The 18035-nt window shown below is 44.0% G+C and overlaps 1 protein-coding gene across 2 annotated transcripts in view; it reads right to left on the reverse strand.

Moving 5' to 3' along the window:
* Nucleotides 1-17657, reverse strand: part of MGAT4D (MGAT4 family member D) — a 59390-nt gene extending 41733 nt beyond the window's left edge. Inside the window, exons 1-2 of one of the 2 annotated variants that reach the window (XM_084856105.1) lie at nt 17013-17657; nt 3726-3887 (exon numbers count right to left, since the gene is read on the reverse strand). In XM_084856105.1, the coding sequence (XP_084712231.1) occupies nt 3726-3887; nt 17013-17103 (253 nt within the window). In that variant the 5' untranslated portion in view covers nt 17104-17657. Of the gene's footprint in view, nt 1-3725; nt 3888-8743; nt 8891-17012 lie in introns of those variants that run through there. The other variant, XM_084856107.1, reaches the window with a different exon arrangement.
* Between the last annotated feature and the right edge of the window lie 378 nt (nt 17658-18035).

An 18035-nucleotide genomic window follows, 5' to 3' on the forward strand; every position in this document is an offset into this window, starting at 1 on the left:
AGAAACCATTAACCTCGTTAGCCTTAGAGGGTATTTTTCTCATGAGGTTTTCCCAGCTGCACTCAAATGGTTACACTGTGATGGATGAGGAAGTTAGATCTTCACCATGTGAGAGCTGGGATTCCTTCTATAGCTCCTACTGACATTAGCAGATGTAGTCAAATACCTTACTTGGTCTGGAGGGAACAGGGAGTAGAAGAAAGTGCCATCTGAGGCTGGTGGAAAAAGTGACAGGTTGTGGTCAATGTATATAACTCTTCTATGTAGAGATTTTAAAGCATGGATTGATTTAACCAGAAACACGAATCTGCATATTTCTTTCTTGTTATGACTTCATGTGAGCATTACCATATCTTTTTTCCTGCATTTGTATTTCTACTTGCTTCCCCCCCCCCCCTTGTTTGGAGCCACAGGAGCTAGAACTGGAAACCTATGATCTGTGCTCTGCTACCCCTTGTAGTGAACCGCTCACTGACAGTGGTGTCACAGAGCCAGGGTTTGCAGGGACGCAACACCAGCGTGTTTTTATTAGCAGGGATGCTGACATCACCTGCCACCCCCGTCAGAATTCCTTGTTCCCTCTGAGCTTAGCTGCAGTCCTCACAGTAGCTGGGGAAAATGAATTTTCCCAGCAAGAATATGTTGTTCCCTGTTGTAATGCAAAGTGTTAGGAGATGACTTGGTCTGGAATGGGCAACAAAGACCCATTAACTTTACAAAAGACCTACTCCCATTGGAGATGAAAACTGCTAGTTGTGGATCAACACCACAGCCTGGATTTTTGGAATCTCTTTGGGGGCATGGCTATGGGGACTGTCATTTTGAGTGCCTGCACTTCAAAATCTAACACTAAACCACTGCTCAAGGATGCACAGAATTCCCACAGCTATGATGTCCCCACAGACTCCTGGGTAACTCTGTTCTCCCCCCATCCCAGACAGACAGCTGGTCTCACCTGACCTGGAAGAGCTATAGAAGCTTCCAAGTTAGGCTTGGGCTTTGCCCAGGCAATATTCAGCTTGGTCTTGTCTGTCTGCTTTTCCTGGCTCTTATTTCCCTGGCTGTTGCATTCCCCTGAGGCACAAGTCTAGGGGTCAAACATACGTTATGTTAACCTTAGGGCTGTAATTTTTCCTTCTCAAACAGACCATCCTTGCAGGGCAATCCAGAGTGGGGAGACTAAGCTATCTGAAAAAGAAAACCATGCAAAAACAGAGAGGGCAACTATGTGATTAAGAACAGGTGTAGTTTGATGCATGCCCCCTGCTCCCTACCCATGGTTTTCTAGGCTGCCTGCTGCCCAGCATCACATCACATACTCCTACGGTGGCCATATGCCCTACTTTACAGAGGAATGTCCTCTGTTTGAAGGCATCCTCTGTTGGAAGGGCTGTCCAGTCCAAGTACAGCTTAAAGATAAACCATAAGAAGGCACAGCACTACCCATCTACAGGTAGCACCTAGACAGTGGACTAAGCAGACACACAGGTCACCTGGTGAGTCTTCCCCACCCCCGCCATGGTGAGATGTGGTGTATTTCTATTTATAGTAATCATTTCTCTCTGTATACACACACACACAATCAAAATGTATGCAAATCTGTAAGCTTGTCATGCCCCTGCTGGAAGACTCCTCCTCGGGAGAAGAGCTGGAGGACCAGGAAACACCTGCCACCAGCAATGCTCACCATCTGCCAGTAGACCAGGAGGAGCCTGGGCCCTCAGGGCTGACTACCATGAGGGCATCACCTGTGGAAGACAAGGGCTCTGCCTCAGAGGTGAAGGCAGAGAAACCCGCAAACCCCTGGGAGAAACACCGCCTGCCATAGGCCGCCTCGTGAAAAAAAGTCTACTCACATGTAGGAGTCTTGCTCACAAAGAGAACCTTTTCAGCTAACACTCTACAGCTGAAGCTTGGGTGTAGCTCTGACAGCCTCTTCCTAAAAGAAGCAATGTAAGGCTGAGAGCGTTGCTGGAAACGGTGTTGCAAAGACTATCCTGAATCCAGCTTCCCTTCCTTCCTGACTATTGCCTTGATTGGTTCCTGGTGTGAGTACTTCTGGACTGAACTCTTCCTTCTGCCTGTTCCTTGTCTGCTGTGTAGCCTTGGAATCTGTTTGCCTGTGACCTGGGGGGTGTTTCCACCAGCGATTTACTCCAAGCTGGCTGCATGTTGAGGTTGTTAGGGATACATGATGTTGTGGCCATCCAGCAGCCACCCTGGAGCTTATCAGGGAAATACCAGATTTCCTGAGACTGCTTCAAGTCCGATTATTTTCCTTAAGTCGGATTCTCCCCAGTTTAGTTGCTGTAAGCCTGAACCCCCGTATTTTCCTCAGGTATGCTAGCCCTGCCCAGGGGTGTGCCTTTCACCATGACCCCAGTCAAGGGGTGTTTCCTCCCATTGTGCTGAATGAAGCTTGCCCTCTCAATGATCACAGAAATAACAGAGAAGCCCCTCAATTGACACAGGACATCTTAAAGCCCAATTCCTGAAGTGCAATTAAGTGTGATCTCAAGGCTCCAATTAATTGCCTTAGGAAGTAACTACGTCATAGCTTCCTCATAGAGATCCTGTGTGTTAAAATGGGGGCTGATTTCTATCTCTTTCTTACAACAAACCCATTAGTGTCTCCTCAGAAGGAACTCCATTGTGGTCAATGAGGTCCTACAGGTTAAAATGGGGGCTGGTTTCCACCGTTGTATTCTCCCCTCGCTTCCCAGCACAAGCATGCGTATGTCTCCTCGGAAGTAACTCCCATCATGCTCAATGAGGCTTGCTCTGAAATGTAGGTGCACCTAGGCTTTCAGGGGAAAGGAGAAAGCAGGGGAGAGGGGGGAGCCTCTCTTATTGGCTGAGCAGCCCCTGCCAGTCAGATGACGTTCCCTCCAACCCTCATCCCCACCAGGAAGTATGTTCTGTGAAGCGATTTTTACTGCTGTGGAAAATCTGCTCAACAGCAAAGCTGATTCCTTTTTAAAAATCTGGTACTCCTCCATTAGCTTCACCTTCCGTTGTCATGGAAACACGGCCCTGGACAGTTGAGACCTCACCTTTTGCCTGATCCCTGTTTGTGCTGACCATCTTGGAATTCTTGGACCCTTGAACCTGCAACTGCTAAGCTCAGACTCTGGAAATGTGTCAATCCTTTCTTGTCCTCTTTTTGTGTGATGCATTTCTTTTTCTTTTTTTTTTGTGATGTGTAAGTGGCCACTCCAGTGGTGCAGCTAGGTAATGTTAGACCCAGGACAACGATGGCGGGAGGGCAGCTTTAGATGGCTGTGTGTATTACATCAGTTGTGAAGCACACAACTAACATTTCTCCTCCCTAACTACCACCATTCCATGCTTTACAACTAACATTCCTGATATGTTAGAATAACAATACTGTTTGCCAACCCCTGATAAAAAAAATAAAACACTCAGAGCATGTTCAGTTTTTCATTTTAAACGCATTTAAATCCTAGCACCATCATGACTAGAGATACATAAAGGAGTTTGCTTCTGCTGCCTTGATGTTCTCACCACCTGCTGCTCTCTGGGTTGTCGTTTGCCAACCCCCAACCTCTGGGGCCCTGGACTACTGGTGCCCTAGCTGCACTACTGAGCCACCCTACCCACTCCAATAAAGTCAATGTGTCTCCTTATATTTTTGAAGAAACAAAAGTTTCTATTTTGAGGAAATTATGAGTTTGTAGTCATAAAGTAAAAAGTCCAACACAAACCTGTAACATTTGCTGAAGTGTTGGTTGGCTCACCAATGACTCGTTTGATTTCGTTCAGGACATCACTCAGCTCATGGGATCTTTTTTTGTTTTCTTTTTCAGCATATAAGAGTCTTTGGCGAAGTTCCAAAAGCTGTCTTTGGTACAAATCTAAACCACTTCCTGCAATTGTAAATGCAAATTATTTTCTTCAGAGGAGAAATTAAATGTGGGACACGACACAGTTCATACAACAAGCAGCAGAACAGAAAAGAAAATGCTCTTTAAAACTACTTTCATGTCTTTCTGGAATAAAGGGTAAGATAGTTTCCTTTAGTAAACAAAAGGATTAATATGCTTCAGAGCGATAATTCAATTTTATAATCTTGCAGTATGGTTTTATAGATCAATACATCCATTATTTTAAGTACAAACATAAGGTACAAACATAAGGTAGTTACACATTCTGATAAAGTTTAGTCCCCTCCCCATCTCCCAAAAGCAGAATGTTTGACCATAACTTGTCTCACCAACAGAGACTAAAAGTAGACTATAGCTTGATGAGCCTATTTTCGTTTTACGTCTCCCTAAGGTGCCTTACAAGGAACCAGTTAAACACAACTATTACAAAGCCTCAATGATCACTGAACAACATGCAATATAGCTAAACCTCATGTGGGTTTCATCCTGAGGAAATTCCACTAATAAGCAGTGAATTACATCAGTAAATAGAGATGAGTTTACATAAGTAACATAGGGCTGGGTCTGATTTTTAATTGTGTGCTGCCATACTGTCATTTTAGCACATCAAAATGGCCTGTCTTCTAGCAGTGGCTCTTTAATATTGCAAACCACTTACTGAATTAATGTATTATTAATGCACTGTATAAGTGTTTACTAACGGAAGCAGTCTCTGCTCTGCCTCTGTCCTCATGGTTACCAGATCCATCAGGTCAATAAAAAGCTGTGACAGGGGACTACCCTAGGATATCCCATCATTGCTTCTTCAGACCCAAGGACTCTATACCCCCATTCCCACCTGGATAACAAAATCTATTCTCTAACTCCTTGGGAACAAGACACCTCTGCTTCCCACTTTCTTTTCCCCATCTGATTCCCCCAGGTCAAAAAGGAGGTGGATAAGGAGCATGTAGTGTGTTTGCTACAGGCAGACAACCAGATGAGAAAGGAGAATTGGCTAAAAGGGGTGGGTGGAAATATCTTGTTCAGCCAGTGATGATAGGCTAGTTCTGAGCCACAGTGATAAGCAAATTATTTCCTTGTACAGAAACTGGCATTACCTGACCATATCAAAGAAATGATCTACCCAGTTGAGAATGACATTGGATCTCTTTTCCTGCCTAAAATACACCCACAATTGTACCCACTTACATGTGCTATTGGTCTATGTCCATGTATTACTGATGTGAGAAAAGTTAACTGAGCTAATTGCCTTATATAAAGCTGAGTATAGAAGGGCTATGCTTCCCTATCCAAATGGAAATCTGAGCTATGCAAAGTGTACAGAAGTGGCCCTTGGTTTTATTGTCAAATCTGAAGGTGAAAGCTATGCACAAAAGCATTAGGTGAGACCTTTGGGCAACAACATCATTATATGAAGCTTTTGCAGCTCTGGGAATATTGTCGTTCTGTTAATTGTACCTGCAAACTACCTGGAGAGAAATATAAATATATATATATATATATACACACACACACACACACACACCCTACAGATAATGGCTAACAGCAATTCTCGGTTGGAGCAATACAGTTTTAAGAAAGAACAAAATCAACCATATTTTGGAAAAAATGATTTTTGGAACATCTTTCTGCAGTCATATAAATAAGATGTTCTATGATTAAAAAAAACACTATTCCGCACAGAAAAACAAGAACCTATCCTACACACACCATTGATCAGCAAAAGCTAGTTCTGAGTCCAACAGAAAGGTTAACTAGATTTGATCCAAAGATGCCCTTCTTCATAAGGAAGGTATCTTCCACCCATGAGTCAGCAGTTTTAAATGTCCCATTAGATTAGAGCATTGCTCTAGAAAAACATTGCTCCACAAAAGTGAAACAAAGCATTGCTCCAAAGTATTCTTCCAGTTGTGCAAGAGGTTGTGGAAGTACTTGCGCAACCACTTGCAGAATCATGTGAAGTGCTGTAGAACCTATTTCTGATTTCACTGCAATAACAATTGTTTATGAGAATTTCAGATGTCCCTCATCAAAATGCTGGACATGGCTTGAGCAGCAGAACACCAGAAAGACATGCTGAGCTGATAGAGCAAAGAAGTCCCCCTCCATGAATAGAAACTGCACATGCTCAAGAAGAGTTTCAACAAGGAAACAGCTGACACATACTAAAAAAAGTGTTAAACCTCCCTACACACAGCAAATGTCCTTGAAGGCAACACGGGTAACTTGCTTCAACTATGGAGGGTTCTATCCCCATAGAAGCAATTGCTTTTCCAGAACCACAATATGCCACAATTGAGGAAAAAGAAATCACTATGCAGGTCTCTGCAGATAACTACATTTTGTGCTAGTGCTGTGCCAGTTTCCCAAAAGTTTTCTTTCTCCATAAAAGAGGCTTCAGTTTTTCTGCCTCATTTTTAGGGTACTTTAGAATTTCTTCCGGTGGTGTTTTTGAGCTTACCTTATCATTGCAAGGTGGCCAATGATGCTTGTGTTTTTCTTTCTATTACACATCTCTCCATCACTCTGCAGCCTCCTTGGCTGCCTGCACTCTCTAATCTGAAAAAGTCCCATGGGGGAAGAGTTATCTCATGACATCTTCCCCTGGGCTTTAATTTAATTTAATTTAAGTGTGAGTAGATTGGGAGGATGCCGGCTCCCAGAGATATGATTGTGCAGTTAAACATCAGACACTCACACAACCCCCTGGGCCACCTCACAAGTAAGGTAAGCATAAGAACCACATGAAGATTTCTCCAAAATTGTCTTCTTTGAACATTTTTTAAAATTTCTTTTCTGTCAAACTGAATGAGAATTGTAAAAAAAATCTGGTACATTGTTTGGGCACCTCACTAGTTTACAATATCCACAAAATCCAAAGTCAAGTAAATACTCTTGAGGCTGACCCTCCAAAGGAAGACAACTCACATATCTACAGTGTTTTCCATGCAAACAGCTGCTTCAAAACAGAACTGTAAGTCATGTTGCCACATTTTCATACAAAGACATAAATACTTTCAAGCAATTAGAAATCTAAAAAGGAAGTAAAACTTCACATTGTTCACTCTGCTCAGCCAGTGGCTCTTCCACATAAACAAGGGATGGGCAAGTTGTGGCCTTCCAAATGTTGTTGGACTACAACTCCCATCATCCCTCACTATTGACTATAATGGCAAGGGCTCATGGGACCTGCAGTCCAACATAAAGATGCCCATATCTGATACAGATGTATTCCATTTCACATCAGAAAATAAGTTAAAGAACACATCCTGAAAAGACTGACATTTTTTCAGCTGCGAAAATGTTTCAGAATACCATCTGTGAAGTTCTAACTGGACTCCTGTGAGTTCTTAATGTAAGTGATGATATCTTGGTATTTGGTACCACATGAGATTTACATGATACTTGACTTGAAGCAGTCCTAAAAAGACTGCACAAAGAGAACCTGACACTAAAGCAAAACAATTGTTTATGCCAAAAGCACATTAAATGCTGGGGAACTATAATAGATCTGCAAAAGAAGATCAGCATTTGTTTGAGATACAAAGGCTATGTGTAACAAACGAGAAACAATGCTTATTAGTGACCCACTAAACTGATTTTGCAGAAAGACTCTTTACCTAATCAGCTGGGGTGTAGGGAAAAGTGAGTGGGGCTCCCTGAGCTTGTGTGGGCCACACAGAAACCACCTGAAAACCACACATGGCCTGTGGTTTGCTCAGCCCTGAGTCAAAAGAACTTGCTTTGCCCTTTTGTGTCAGAAGATGGAATCCTGTCCTCACTGAGAGCAGGTACAAAATCTAGCTTGGTTTAAAGCAGCAATGGAGAATACATGGTCTGTGGGCTGCGTGCAGCTCCCAACTTCTTGTGCAGCCCACACTGACTAGTGGATGACATAACCACAGATTCCCCCACTGTAGGATTTGTGGTGGTGGAAAAAAAGGCAGTGACTTTGCTTTAAAACAAGGCACACAGGGAGTGCATGCCTTCTTTGGAAACAAATTTGCACCCCTGGGAATGTGATTCTGATCCCAAACAAGGTGTGCGCTCCCTGTGCACCTTGTTTTAAAGCAAAATCACTGCTTGATTGCCGCCACAGCAGCAAATGTTGTGGCACTGGTTGGGGATCACTGGAGCCGCACAAACGGTCAGGGGACTTTGGCCCCCCAAAGTCAGTGGGGGCTGCATCAAAGGTTGGGGCCACATGTGGCCCACAGGTTGTATATTGCCCAGCCCTGCTTTAAACCAAGCTAGATTCCTGCTCTCAGTGAGGACAAGATTCCATCTCCTTTCTGACACAAAACGTCAGAGAAAGATCCTTTAACTGAAGGGTGGGTAACCCGTGGGCCACATTGGGTCTTGGATGCTAATATATAATTCTAACTTGAATGTTTAATGTTACCAGTTCAGTCAAATGCCATATTTAAACTAAATAGGCAACTTGCAGTGCAATGCTATGTGTGTCTACTCAGAAGAAAGCAACATTGATTTCAGTGCAATTTACTCCAAGGTAAGCGTGCATAGGACTCAGGACCAGCACCAGACTCCACAGGGCCCTCAGCTTAGTGCTGCCAAAAGCCCTTGTCACCCCCCTGCTGGCAACCCCCTGTCCCACTGCCACTGAGGCCCCCACCCACCCACCTGCCACTGCTGCCATCCTGGAACATCCACCAACCACAGCCCCTTGTCCTATCCATCAGAGCTGCAGCCACCCCCCACTTCGGGGGTAAACACCTGCCTGCAGCAGCCCCCCATCTGCCTGTCCACCCCTGCCCTCCAGCCACCGCAGCCTGCCCACCACCACACACCCACCAAGAGGTGCCACTGCACCTCACCTTCTCACCCTGCAACTGACAAAGCCCCCTACACACCCACCCAGGATTTCTTAACTGGGTGCGGGGGTGGGGTGCTCCTGCTGCTGCTCTGGCCAGAGCTGCTGGAAAACTATGCAGCCTCCTGGAACCATGTATAATTCTAAAACTTTTTTTTTTTTTTTTGACGTTTTGAGTAGAAGCAATCTGAACCAATCAGACATTGCCTTCGGGGGGATTTCGCCAATGAGGGCACAGGAGTGATGAAAAGTCCGCCCTGTGCCCTCACTAGCTGTGTCCCCCACTAAAGACAGTATTTGATTGGTTCAGATTGCTGCTACTACTCAAAATGTAAGTTTTAAAAAATTCTTTTAAAATGGGGGGCTGTGGGCCTGGCCAGGGGAACGATGAGGAGGAGGAGGGTGGTGGTGGCAGCAGCAGCAGTGATAAGGCCAAGGCCAATGGCAGGGGCAGGGATGGACCGTTCCAAGCCCTTGGGCCCTCGGCAGATGCCTACCCATGCTGACACCTGAAAGCACTGCAGGCCCAGTCTCCCAAAGTAGGGCTGATATTTATTCATCTTCTATTGAAAAATTAAATGTTTGCATCTATCTAGAAAATAATTTGCAGTATATTTAGCCCTTGTCTTACTAAACATCCTGTAATGATACCAAATTAGAAGACTGCCTTTCGGTAAAATTAGTTCTTCAACATGCAATTTCATTTTGTTTTTTCTCCTACATCACCATAGTCATTTTCATATAAGACTCTTAAGATTAGCTCAAGGTTATGTTTGTGGAAGATCTACTTTCATGAGGAGAAAGCAATAAAGCATGCAGTGTGTTTTTTAAATGCCTCATACAGCACTTGTCAATTATTACAGATTTACTTGGGAGACTCACGGATTAGCTAGTTTCCTCATTGGCTGACTGCCATTCTATGGGGACATTTGCACACTTACTAATGCCAATTTTGACATTACAGAAATCTGTTGGTAGAGTACTATCTCCTTTTTTGTTTACTATAAATAGTAAGTAATATATTTATATAGTTACCCTATAACTCAAGTTCTCTGGGTGGCTCACAAAACAAAGATAGCATTAAAATACAATATAAAACAATAAAAGCTATTAAAACTGTTTGTTTTCTGAGCCATTCCTGTATGCCACTTTAAAAAATTCTCCCCATTCTAAGCCTGTTTACATGGAAGAAAAACCAGTATGTTTCACTCCAACTTGCTTCTAAGTCTTGGGACAAGCTGCAAAATGCTGTGTGATTGCTATATAAAGATGGAGATTATATTTCTTCAGAGGTTAGAAAGGCAAGCAGGAACAAAGAAAAAGCAAAACACAAAGAAAGGACACGTAGTATTTCTCTCTCATATTTGTTTAAAATGCCCATGTCAACTTGACCCAAAATGTTACAGCCAAACTGACATGTTGGCTAGTGCACCAGGGTAATATGCCTTTGCTTGCTTATGTATTCATATTTTCCGTACTTCTGCCTTCCATCTTTACATTGTCATTGCCTGCCGCATTTCGACTTTTCAACCAAGTTCATGTTAGCTGCACGTGACAGAACCGAGCAGGTTTGATTTCATCTAGATTTCATCTAATCTCCCCCTCCCTCGCCCCTGCTTGTTGTTCATTATCTATGGATCTGGTGCCTTATTTCTAAGAAACCCTACAACGCTGGACTTTCAAAGAGAAAGAACAATCACTCGCTCCCATATCTTATGCCAAGTGTGCAGAAAAAAACTGCTTAAGACCTAAACTATTAATTCCTATTTAGGTTTACTAGATAGTGTTGAGGCAGAAAACTAGATATTAGATGTGGTTGTATTACAGTTCCCCTGATTGTTTTTTTAAACCAAAAAAAAAAATGCCTTGGGAGGTTATGGGTTTAAGCAAAGGAGTGGCAGGAAGAAAGTCTTCTTAATCCTTTCCATTCCAGCTGTTTTTTTGCCTAAATAGCTTCCCAAGCAACTTTTCCACCTGCAGGGGGAAAAGATACAGGTATCTGTGAGCATCTCCACACCGGCCTAAAATCCCGCCTTTAAAACAGGTCTTTCTGCTCCCATTTTAAATGCAGGATCAAAACAGACTCCTTTTACATGCGCTTCCTCCTCTCCCCACCCCCCGCCGCCTTTCCCCATTATCCAAGTCTTCTATAAATTTTATTACACAGCCACTAGATGGTGATGTGGTCTAGCTCCTCTTATTGTGGGTTTTCCTCTTTTCACAAGGGAACTCAAGCAGAACTCCACGCTGTAACTTCATAGCTCATTATCTCCCATCTTTTAAACTATGGAATAAAGGTCATTTAGTGCAGCAGATGCCCTGGAGGTTTTCAGCATCATCTACAGGACCTGCAAATGTCCATGAGTAACCAATCTCAATAGTAGGATAAAAACTCCTTTCCACTATATGGAAAAAAGCACTTTGGAAAGGCAGACTGATTTTGAACAGAAACAGGTCTTGAGAGAAAAGGTGTTAGGCAGTCCCGTTCCACACGATTCCTTGGCTTAAACTTGTGGCCTGCTGTTTTGTTTTTTAAAATGTGGGATACTTATCTTATTTCAGATAAGCATCTCAAACTAAAATAATAAATCTAACACTATCAGCAAAAATACAGGGGTTTGAAATCACTTTAGAAAAGAACATTAACATAGGGTGCTGGGAGATGAGGCTTTTATTGTGCCATCACCCTGCCTCATTCATGGAATTTTACGATGGTCCAGGTGATGATGTTTTCCACTCATAACCCTCCCATGTTTTCCCACCATGTCTTCCATCTTTTTTCTTACTGCAGAAAATCTGTTAAGGAGATAAAGACGGAATCGCTGCACAATGCCTTCGAACTGGTAGTGCTTGGAGCCCTGTCTGGAAGCACCCCAGTTATAAACAAACACAGTGTCTTTGTTATCGTTGTTTAGAGACCTAGACTGATTTATTTGTTTTTTTACTTACAGGCAAAGTGTTAATTTCCCATTTGGTTTCCAACAAATTGATTCTCGTGTTATGGATAGTGAAGGAATCACATGTTGTTGTAAAACCATAAAAATAAAGCCAACAGTTTATTAGTGTGGTGTGAGATAGAGAAAAAATGGCCAGGAAGAAAGTGAGCTATAATAATTATATAGAAACTGAAAAGTATGGTTACTAGGCTATATGAAAGGAAGTGACAAAGATAACATATGCAAACAAAAGACAAGTGGCAGATACCACAGAAAATACAGGCAGCATATATAGAACAGAAAACAAACAAAGTTTGATATGAGTTTCATAACTAAAACTAAATAAGGCTTCAACAGTAAGCCAGACACTGAAAAAGTACTGAAGTTCTCAAATAGAGATTCCTCAGGTCCTATTTTATCTGTCTTTTAATTCCATCTTACTTTTCTTTTTTCAGGAAATGCAGCTCCTGGCTTACCTGGAGAACAATGTGGTGGCGGTGTGTGGTCCTGGTGGGGAGGTGGGGAGTGTTGGGAGGGGGTAGCTGAGCCGTAGCAGCAGCACCAAGGGTGCACCCATGTGGGAGGCAGAGAGCCAATCAGGGCTAGATTGGCTCAGCAGGCACAGGGCTTTGCTGGCAGACTGGAAGGAAAATTTCCCTCCCTCTAGTCCACCAGAGGCTGTTCAGAGCAGGCCCTCCCACGTGTCATCAGCATTGCCGCCAACTCCCCCCCCCCCCCAACTGCAGGGTACCTCATTTCTTGCCATGGATTACAGTTAGTTGCCGGTTAATGAGGCTGGAAAGGAATTTTACCTGCACACAGATTGGCACCCTAATGCAGGTTTTCGGCTTTCCAATTGCAAGAATATCAGTTTGGTGATACTTGTATTTCTTTGGGTTGACAAGTATAACTGTAGGGTCAGTATAAAACTTTCAGTCCTAAGTCACAACTATGTAGGTATGGAAGGCACTGGGCTGGATCCATTGGTAAGGGGAATGGGATTGGGTACCCTATTTTACCTTTCAAGAGGGGGTCCCCTTAAGGAGTAGTAAGGGGAGTAAGGAAAGACATCATAGAAGTGTACAAAATTATGCACGGTGTGGAGAATGTGGATAGGGAGACATGTTTCTCCTTCTCCCATAATAGTAATACTAGAGCCTGGGTCATCCCATGAAGCTGATTGGTGGGAGATTCAGTACAGATAAAAAGAAGCAACTTCTTCATACATCACATACTTGAACTATGGAATTTGCTACCACAAGTCGTAGCGATGGCCACCAATTTGGTTGGCTTTAAAAGGGGGTTAGACAAATTCCTGGAGGAGAAGGCTATCGGCTACTAGTCCTGATGGCTATGTGCTTCCTCCAGTATCAGAGGCAATATGCCTATGTACGCCAGTTGCTGGGGAACATGGCTGGGAGGGCGCTATTGCACTTGTGACCTGGTTGTGTGTTCCCTGTTGACAGGTGGTTGGCCACTGTGTGAACAGAATGCTGGACTAGATGGACCCTTGGTCTGATCCAGCATGGCTCTTCTTATGACCTTGAGATGTGTGTGTGGCATTAAGACCCAGCTCGGCATGGTGCTGCAATCTGGCCACACCCAGGGAGGCAGAAAGGAGCTTACTTCAACAGTCTGTGCTGTGGGGTGTGCCTCTGACTCTTGCCCCCCTCCCCCACCATGAGGCATCTGGCAGGCAGGCCAGGATGGATGGCTTAGACTGCAGGTGGGCAGTCCAATGAACGGATCCATGCCCTATGTCCCCACCAACTCTATTTCAAGCTGAAACCAATGAAGTTGTGGCTGATAATTTAACTCATCCAAGTCTGTCTGAATTTGTTTCCCCACATTCCCATCTTGCCCCAGAGGAATTAGCTACATGCTGCTACACACAACAACTTTTTTCTTTTAAAGTTACTTACAGGAACGAAAATAGTGGGATTAAAAGAATATTAGCAGTGCTACCTAGACATAGCTACTCAGAAGTAAGCCCTATTGAGTTCAATGGGATTTGCTCCCAGGTAAATATAAGACTGCAGCCCTAAAGTCACAAGATTAGTACGTTAGTACCCCTACTTTAATTTTGCACTTAAGCCAAGAATGTTCACATCAGAGGAAAACCTTTCTTCTTCATTTACATAAAGCAAAACCTAACAATAAAGTAGAGCAGAATAGAACAACACCTAATAACGTTCTTACAAATTATGCTCAAATGCTTTGCCTATTTACTGATATTCTCCAAATTTATCTATCTAAAATAAATATAATAGCATAACTTAGCAACATTGAATATAATGGCTTGGATCCTAAAATAAGTTGATGTATGGAAGTTCAATGAAGGAAAAATTTCACTCCCCTCCCTGCCCCCTGCAACCACATCCACACCCAGAGAGCCTCTCCAGAGGGTGGGATAATGTGGGATAAGACACAGAGGGCCTCTGTGAGGGGGAGACAGGAAAATCTCCTTCTGTGCATTTCCTTATATCAACTTATCTTAGGGCACACAATCCTATGGGGATAGGCAGCCACCTCCAAAGTCAGAGGTGACCACCTATCCAATGCAGGACAGGAGAAGCACAGAAGGGATCGTATGAGCATGAAAAAATGCTCATACTTTCATCAATTGTGAATAGTGACACACATTTATTAAACTGCTGCTTTTCTTATCAAAAGATACAGAAATGAATAGCAGTCGCCCTACTTGCCTAAATTTTGCCAAGAAAACTGTTTTAAATGTATGTGTCTCATTCAAAATTGATGAAAGGGGCATGTAGTTTCTAGGCAGCTTACCTACAGTGGTCCACATGGAGAAAAAAAGCAGCCAGTCACATGCAGATCGATAATGTAAATTAGAACTAAAGACTACCTCATATGTTATAGAAGAAGAAAAAGGCCCATGTGTTTTCAGAGTATGTCAACAAAACCTACTGCTTAAAGTGGGACAAAAAAGGGAAGTGGGTGGTTTCAAAGTTTGGAAAAAATGCAGGTAGGATGGTTAGAACTCAATTATGTCCACCTGTAAAGAAGTGGGATGGTATCCTACCTCATACTCCCATCACTTGGATCACCAGCCACATATTTTATGTAATGTTTGAAGGGGAGACACATCTATGCAAATACATTAGAAGCACATGACTATAAGCTGCAATTTGCTGAAGCTCCCAGATGTATTAATGTGTTCACATCTTTCCTTCAAAGATTTCAAAAATGAAATGGCTGACATTGTGGAAATTATATCTATGAGTAATTTATAAACATGGCCCTAAATTCTATTTATTTCAGTGGAAATTTTTTTCCAAATAAATGTGTTTTGGGTTGAAGCCTTACACCCCAAACCTAAATACAATTCCTTGGAAGTATGCTTAGGAGGGTTACTTCCATATGTGTGATTAGGAATTTGGTGTACATAAAATAGGTATTTAAGACAGAAACTGAAATAAAGTGTTTGTATTTCTTTCTATATTTTAAGAGATGCTGGTTCCATGGACACAGCTGAATCCATCAGGTCAGCTGTATAGCTGTATAGCTGAGAGAGTTATTTTGTCATTTGCCACAGTACTACAGAGCATGGAAATGGCAGAGAGTGAGAATAAAAATGGATCCAAATCCTGCTTTGTAGTTGCAGTTCATACATACACCTGTATTTCTCTGATAGCAGGGCCAGCAAAAGTAAAAGCTTGCCAAATTTAACCCTTGCTGGATTAGTTCTATCCTGTGTGGTATAGTGGCTGATCACAAAATAACTGATGACAAAATTATCTGTTCTCTTCCTGATGTCCTGGAACTTGTATCAAAAAATTGTCTGGTCACTACTGTTTAACAGTGACACACTGGTCCGTCAGACATTTACTTCCAAGTGGATAACTTCTATTGATTTTTTTTTTTTTTAACAATGGGTTATAGCTAATGTTAGGCCTACTTAAAGTAGAGCCACTGAAATGAATGGGACTTAAATCTAAACTAACATTGGACACAACCCTGTTATTGGCAAATAAACGAGCTTCAATTATGGTGCAATCAATTTTCTCTCTGATCCTAAACAAGATTAGGGTTATCTGCAGAGGGTTTTTGTTGAATGCACTGCTACACAGGGTGCCAAAACTGACAAACCATGCAGTAGTTATGCTGATCTCTGTTCTAATCTAGTGTATGTGGCAGGCAGAAAAAGAATCACTTGGACTGAGCAAGTGGCACAGTATACATAAGAATGGTGCATACAATCCTTCCAAAGTAACACGGTGATCCCAGTTTTGAGTGTTACTTTCAGACATTTTAACGTAAGTGCTAAAAACCACCAAAAGAGCATCATGAAGAGTAGCTGTTGTTGGGACAGGAGCTTATTCAGAAGTTTGTACAGATTTCAAGGGGACTTCTATTGTAGATTGTCCCACACTGGTGTGTAAGACAACTACTGCTGAATGAATGGAAGTTTTGTACAATTTGCTTAAGGCACCCTGTGGCCCTTATACAAGGTACAAACGAAATGCCCATCCTTGCATTTCCTAGCTTCCTACCTAGGGAAGTTGGTGAAATCCACAACAGATTCAAATGAGTTCAGATTTCTATGAATCCGACCTGTGGATTCTGCAGCAGCCTAGTCATGGAGTCATACGGATTCTGCCGATGGGTTTTCACTTTGGGGAAGGATTAGCATGCCAATTTGCATTAGTGCTAATTCACATTTGTGCTAATGTGCACTTCCACAAATGTGCATTAGGTAATGTGAATTAGCACAAAATTCAGGTCAAAAAATATCCGGTCCGTGAAACGCCCCAAATGGAGTTCACAAAATCCGCAGATCCCTATTCGTACCTATCCTAAATGCATTTCCAAGTCGGTCGCCTGGCTTTGCTATTGCTGCTGCCCTCAAAGCAGCAGCAGGGAAGAGGTCGGGCCGCTTCGTCAATAGAGGCAAACGCTCACAGCCCGGAGATCAGCTCCCAACCAATCAGCCAACCGGGGGACTTGGATCGGGGGCGAGGAGGAGCGCCCACAAGCGCTGCGGGGCTGTGAGTTCGGGAGTCGCAGCCCGGGCAGGCGGCGGTTGGTGGAAGTTCGAACCGGCGTGGGGCGATTGTTGCGAAGCGCTCTCAATGGGAGGCTTCGCGGCGCCTTCCAGCCATTCTCCTTGACAGAGGCTGGGCACAGCAGCGCCGCGCCAATCCTGGAGAAGAGAGGCCAAGATGGAGCTCCTTGTGCGCTTCCCTCGTCCATGCCTGCCGCGAAAAAGAAGTCTGCGCCAAGGCCGGCCGTCCTCCTCCCTTCCCCACCCAAGCTCGAGCGCGCGCGCACGGGGAGAGCCTTCTCGCCGTCCTCTTCCTTTCAGACTTCTCTCACCTCCGTTCCCGGTCCACGCCGCGTACCAGGCAAAGGAGAAGGCTGCGCTGAGGCACACGAACGACAATGCGCTGCCCAGCCTGAGCCTCATCTCCCAGCCACCCGGCGGGGAGGCGACGGGGCTCCGCGGGCGCCCACACGGCGCCTGGCAGCGCGGCGCAGCGGCGCGTCACCGCCTTCTTTTGCTCTCGAGTGGCGTCGGGATGAGGGAGGCCAGCCGGCTTCTCTCCTCCCGCAGTTCTGAGCTTCTCCTCCTCGACTCACGGGGTCGGCCGGGTGTTTTTCCCCCACGCCTCGCGGGGAAGGTTTATTCTCCTGAGACAGGCGGCTGGCCAGCCCCCGCCTCTCCAAGTTCACAGGTGTGCGCGGGGATCAAATTCCCCGCCTCTCTCTCCGGCTGCGCGAGAGCGGGCGCCAAGAGGAGTCCACGCTGCTGCCCCAGTAACCAGGCGTCGCGGCTCTAGCTCTTTCTCTCCTCTGGGAACTTAATCTGAGGAGCCACCCGACCATCTCACCAGACGCCAACTAAATGCTTCTAAAGAGAATCACTGGAGCCGTCTCTCTTCTACAGTGAGGACGAACCTGGAGGCCAATCAGGGAGGAGTCGCCATTAATATATATTAACTTGTCCATCCCGCTCCCTTTGGAGGCAACATTTGAACAGTAACCCTTGTGGGCAACTCTCCAAAGTCGGTGTTGCCCTTAATGGTGCAGGGGAAATTGGAGACAGAAGGCCCTGACCTGTGGATTTTAAACCAAGATTAATAAAACAACAATAACACTACACCTTTGATCCTAGAACAGAAATGTGGAGATTTGTGTTCCAGTGCACAGAGTATTGTACCTTCTGCTGTCAATTCAAAGTGTGCTAACTTGACTGGTGTAAATGAAGCTGTCACCAAACTTCCTGCAGGTCTAGTTGCTGCACTTATTTAGCCCTAGACATAAACACATACACACTTGCTTTGCTTTTCAAAAAGCAACTCTTCACAATTACACAACATGAATGTAAAAGCATAGATT

This window comes from Heloderma suspectum, chromosome 5 (assembly GCF_057233095.1).
Source record: "Heloderma suspectum isolate Gila_16-S chromosome 5, 16-S_ref, whole genome shotgun sequence".
Classification (NCBI taxonomy): Eukaryota; Metazoa; Chordata; class Lepidosauria; order Squamata; family Helodermatidae; genus Heloderma; species Heloderma suspectum.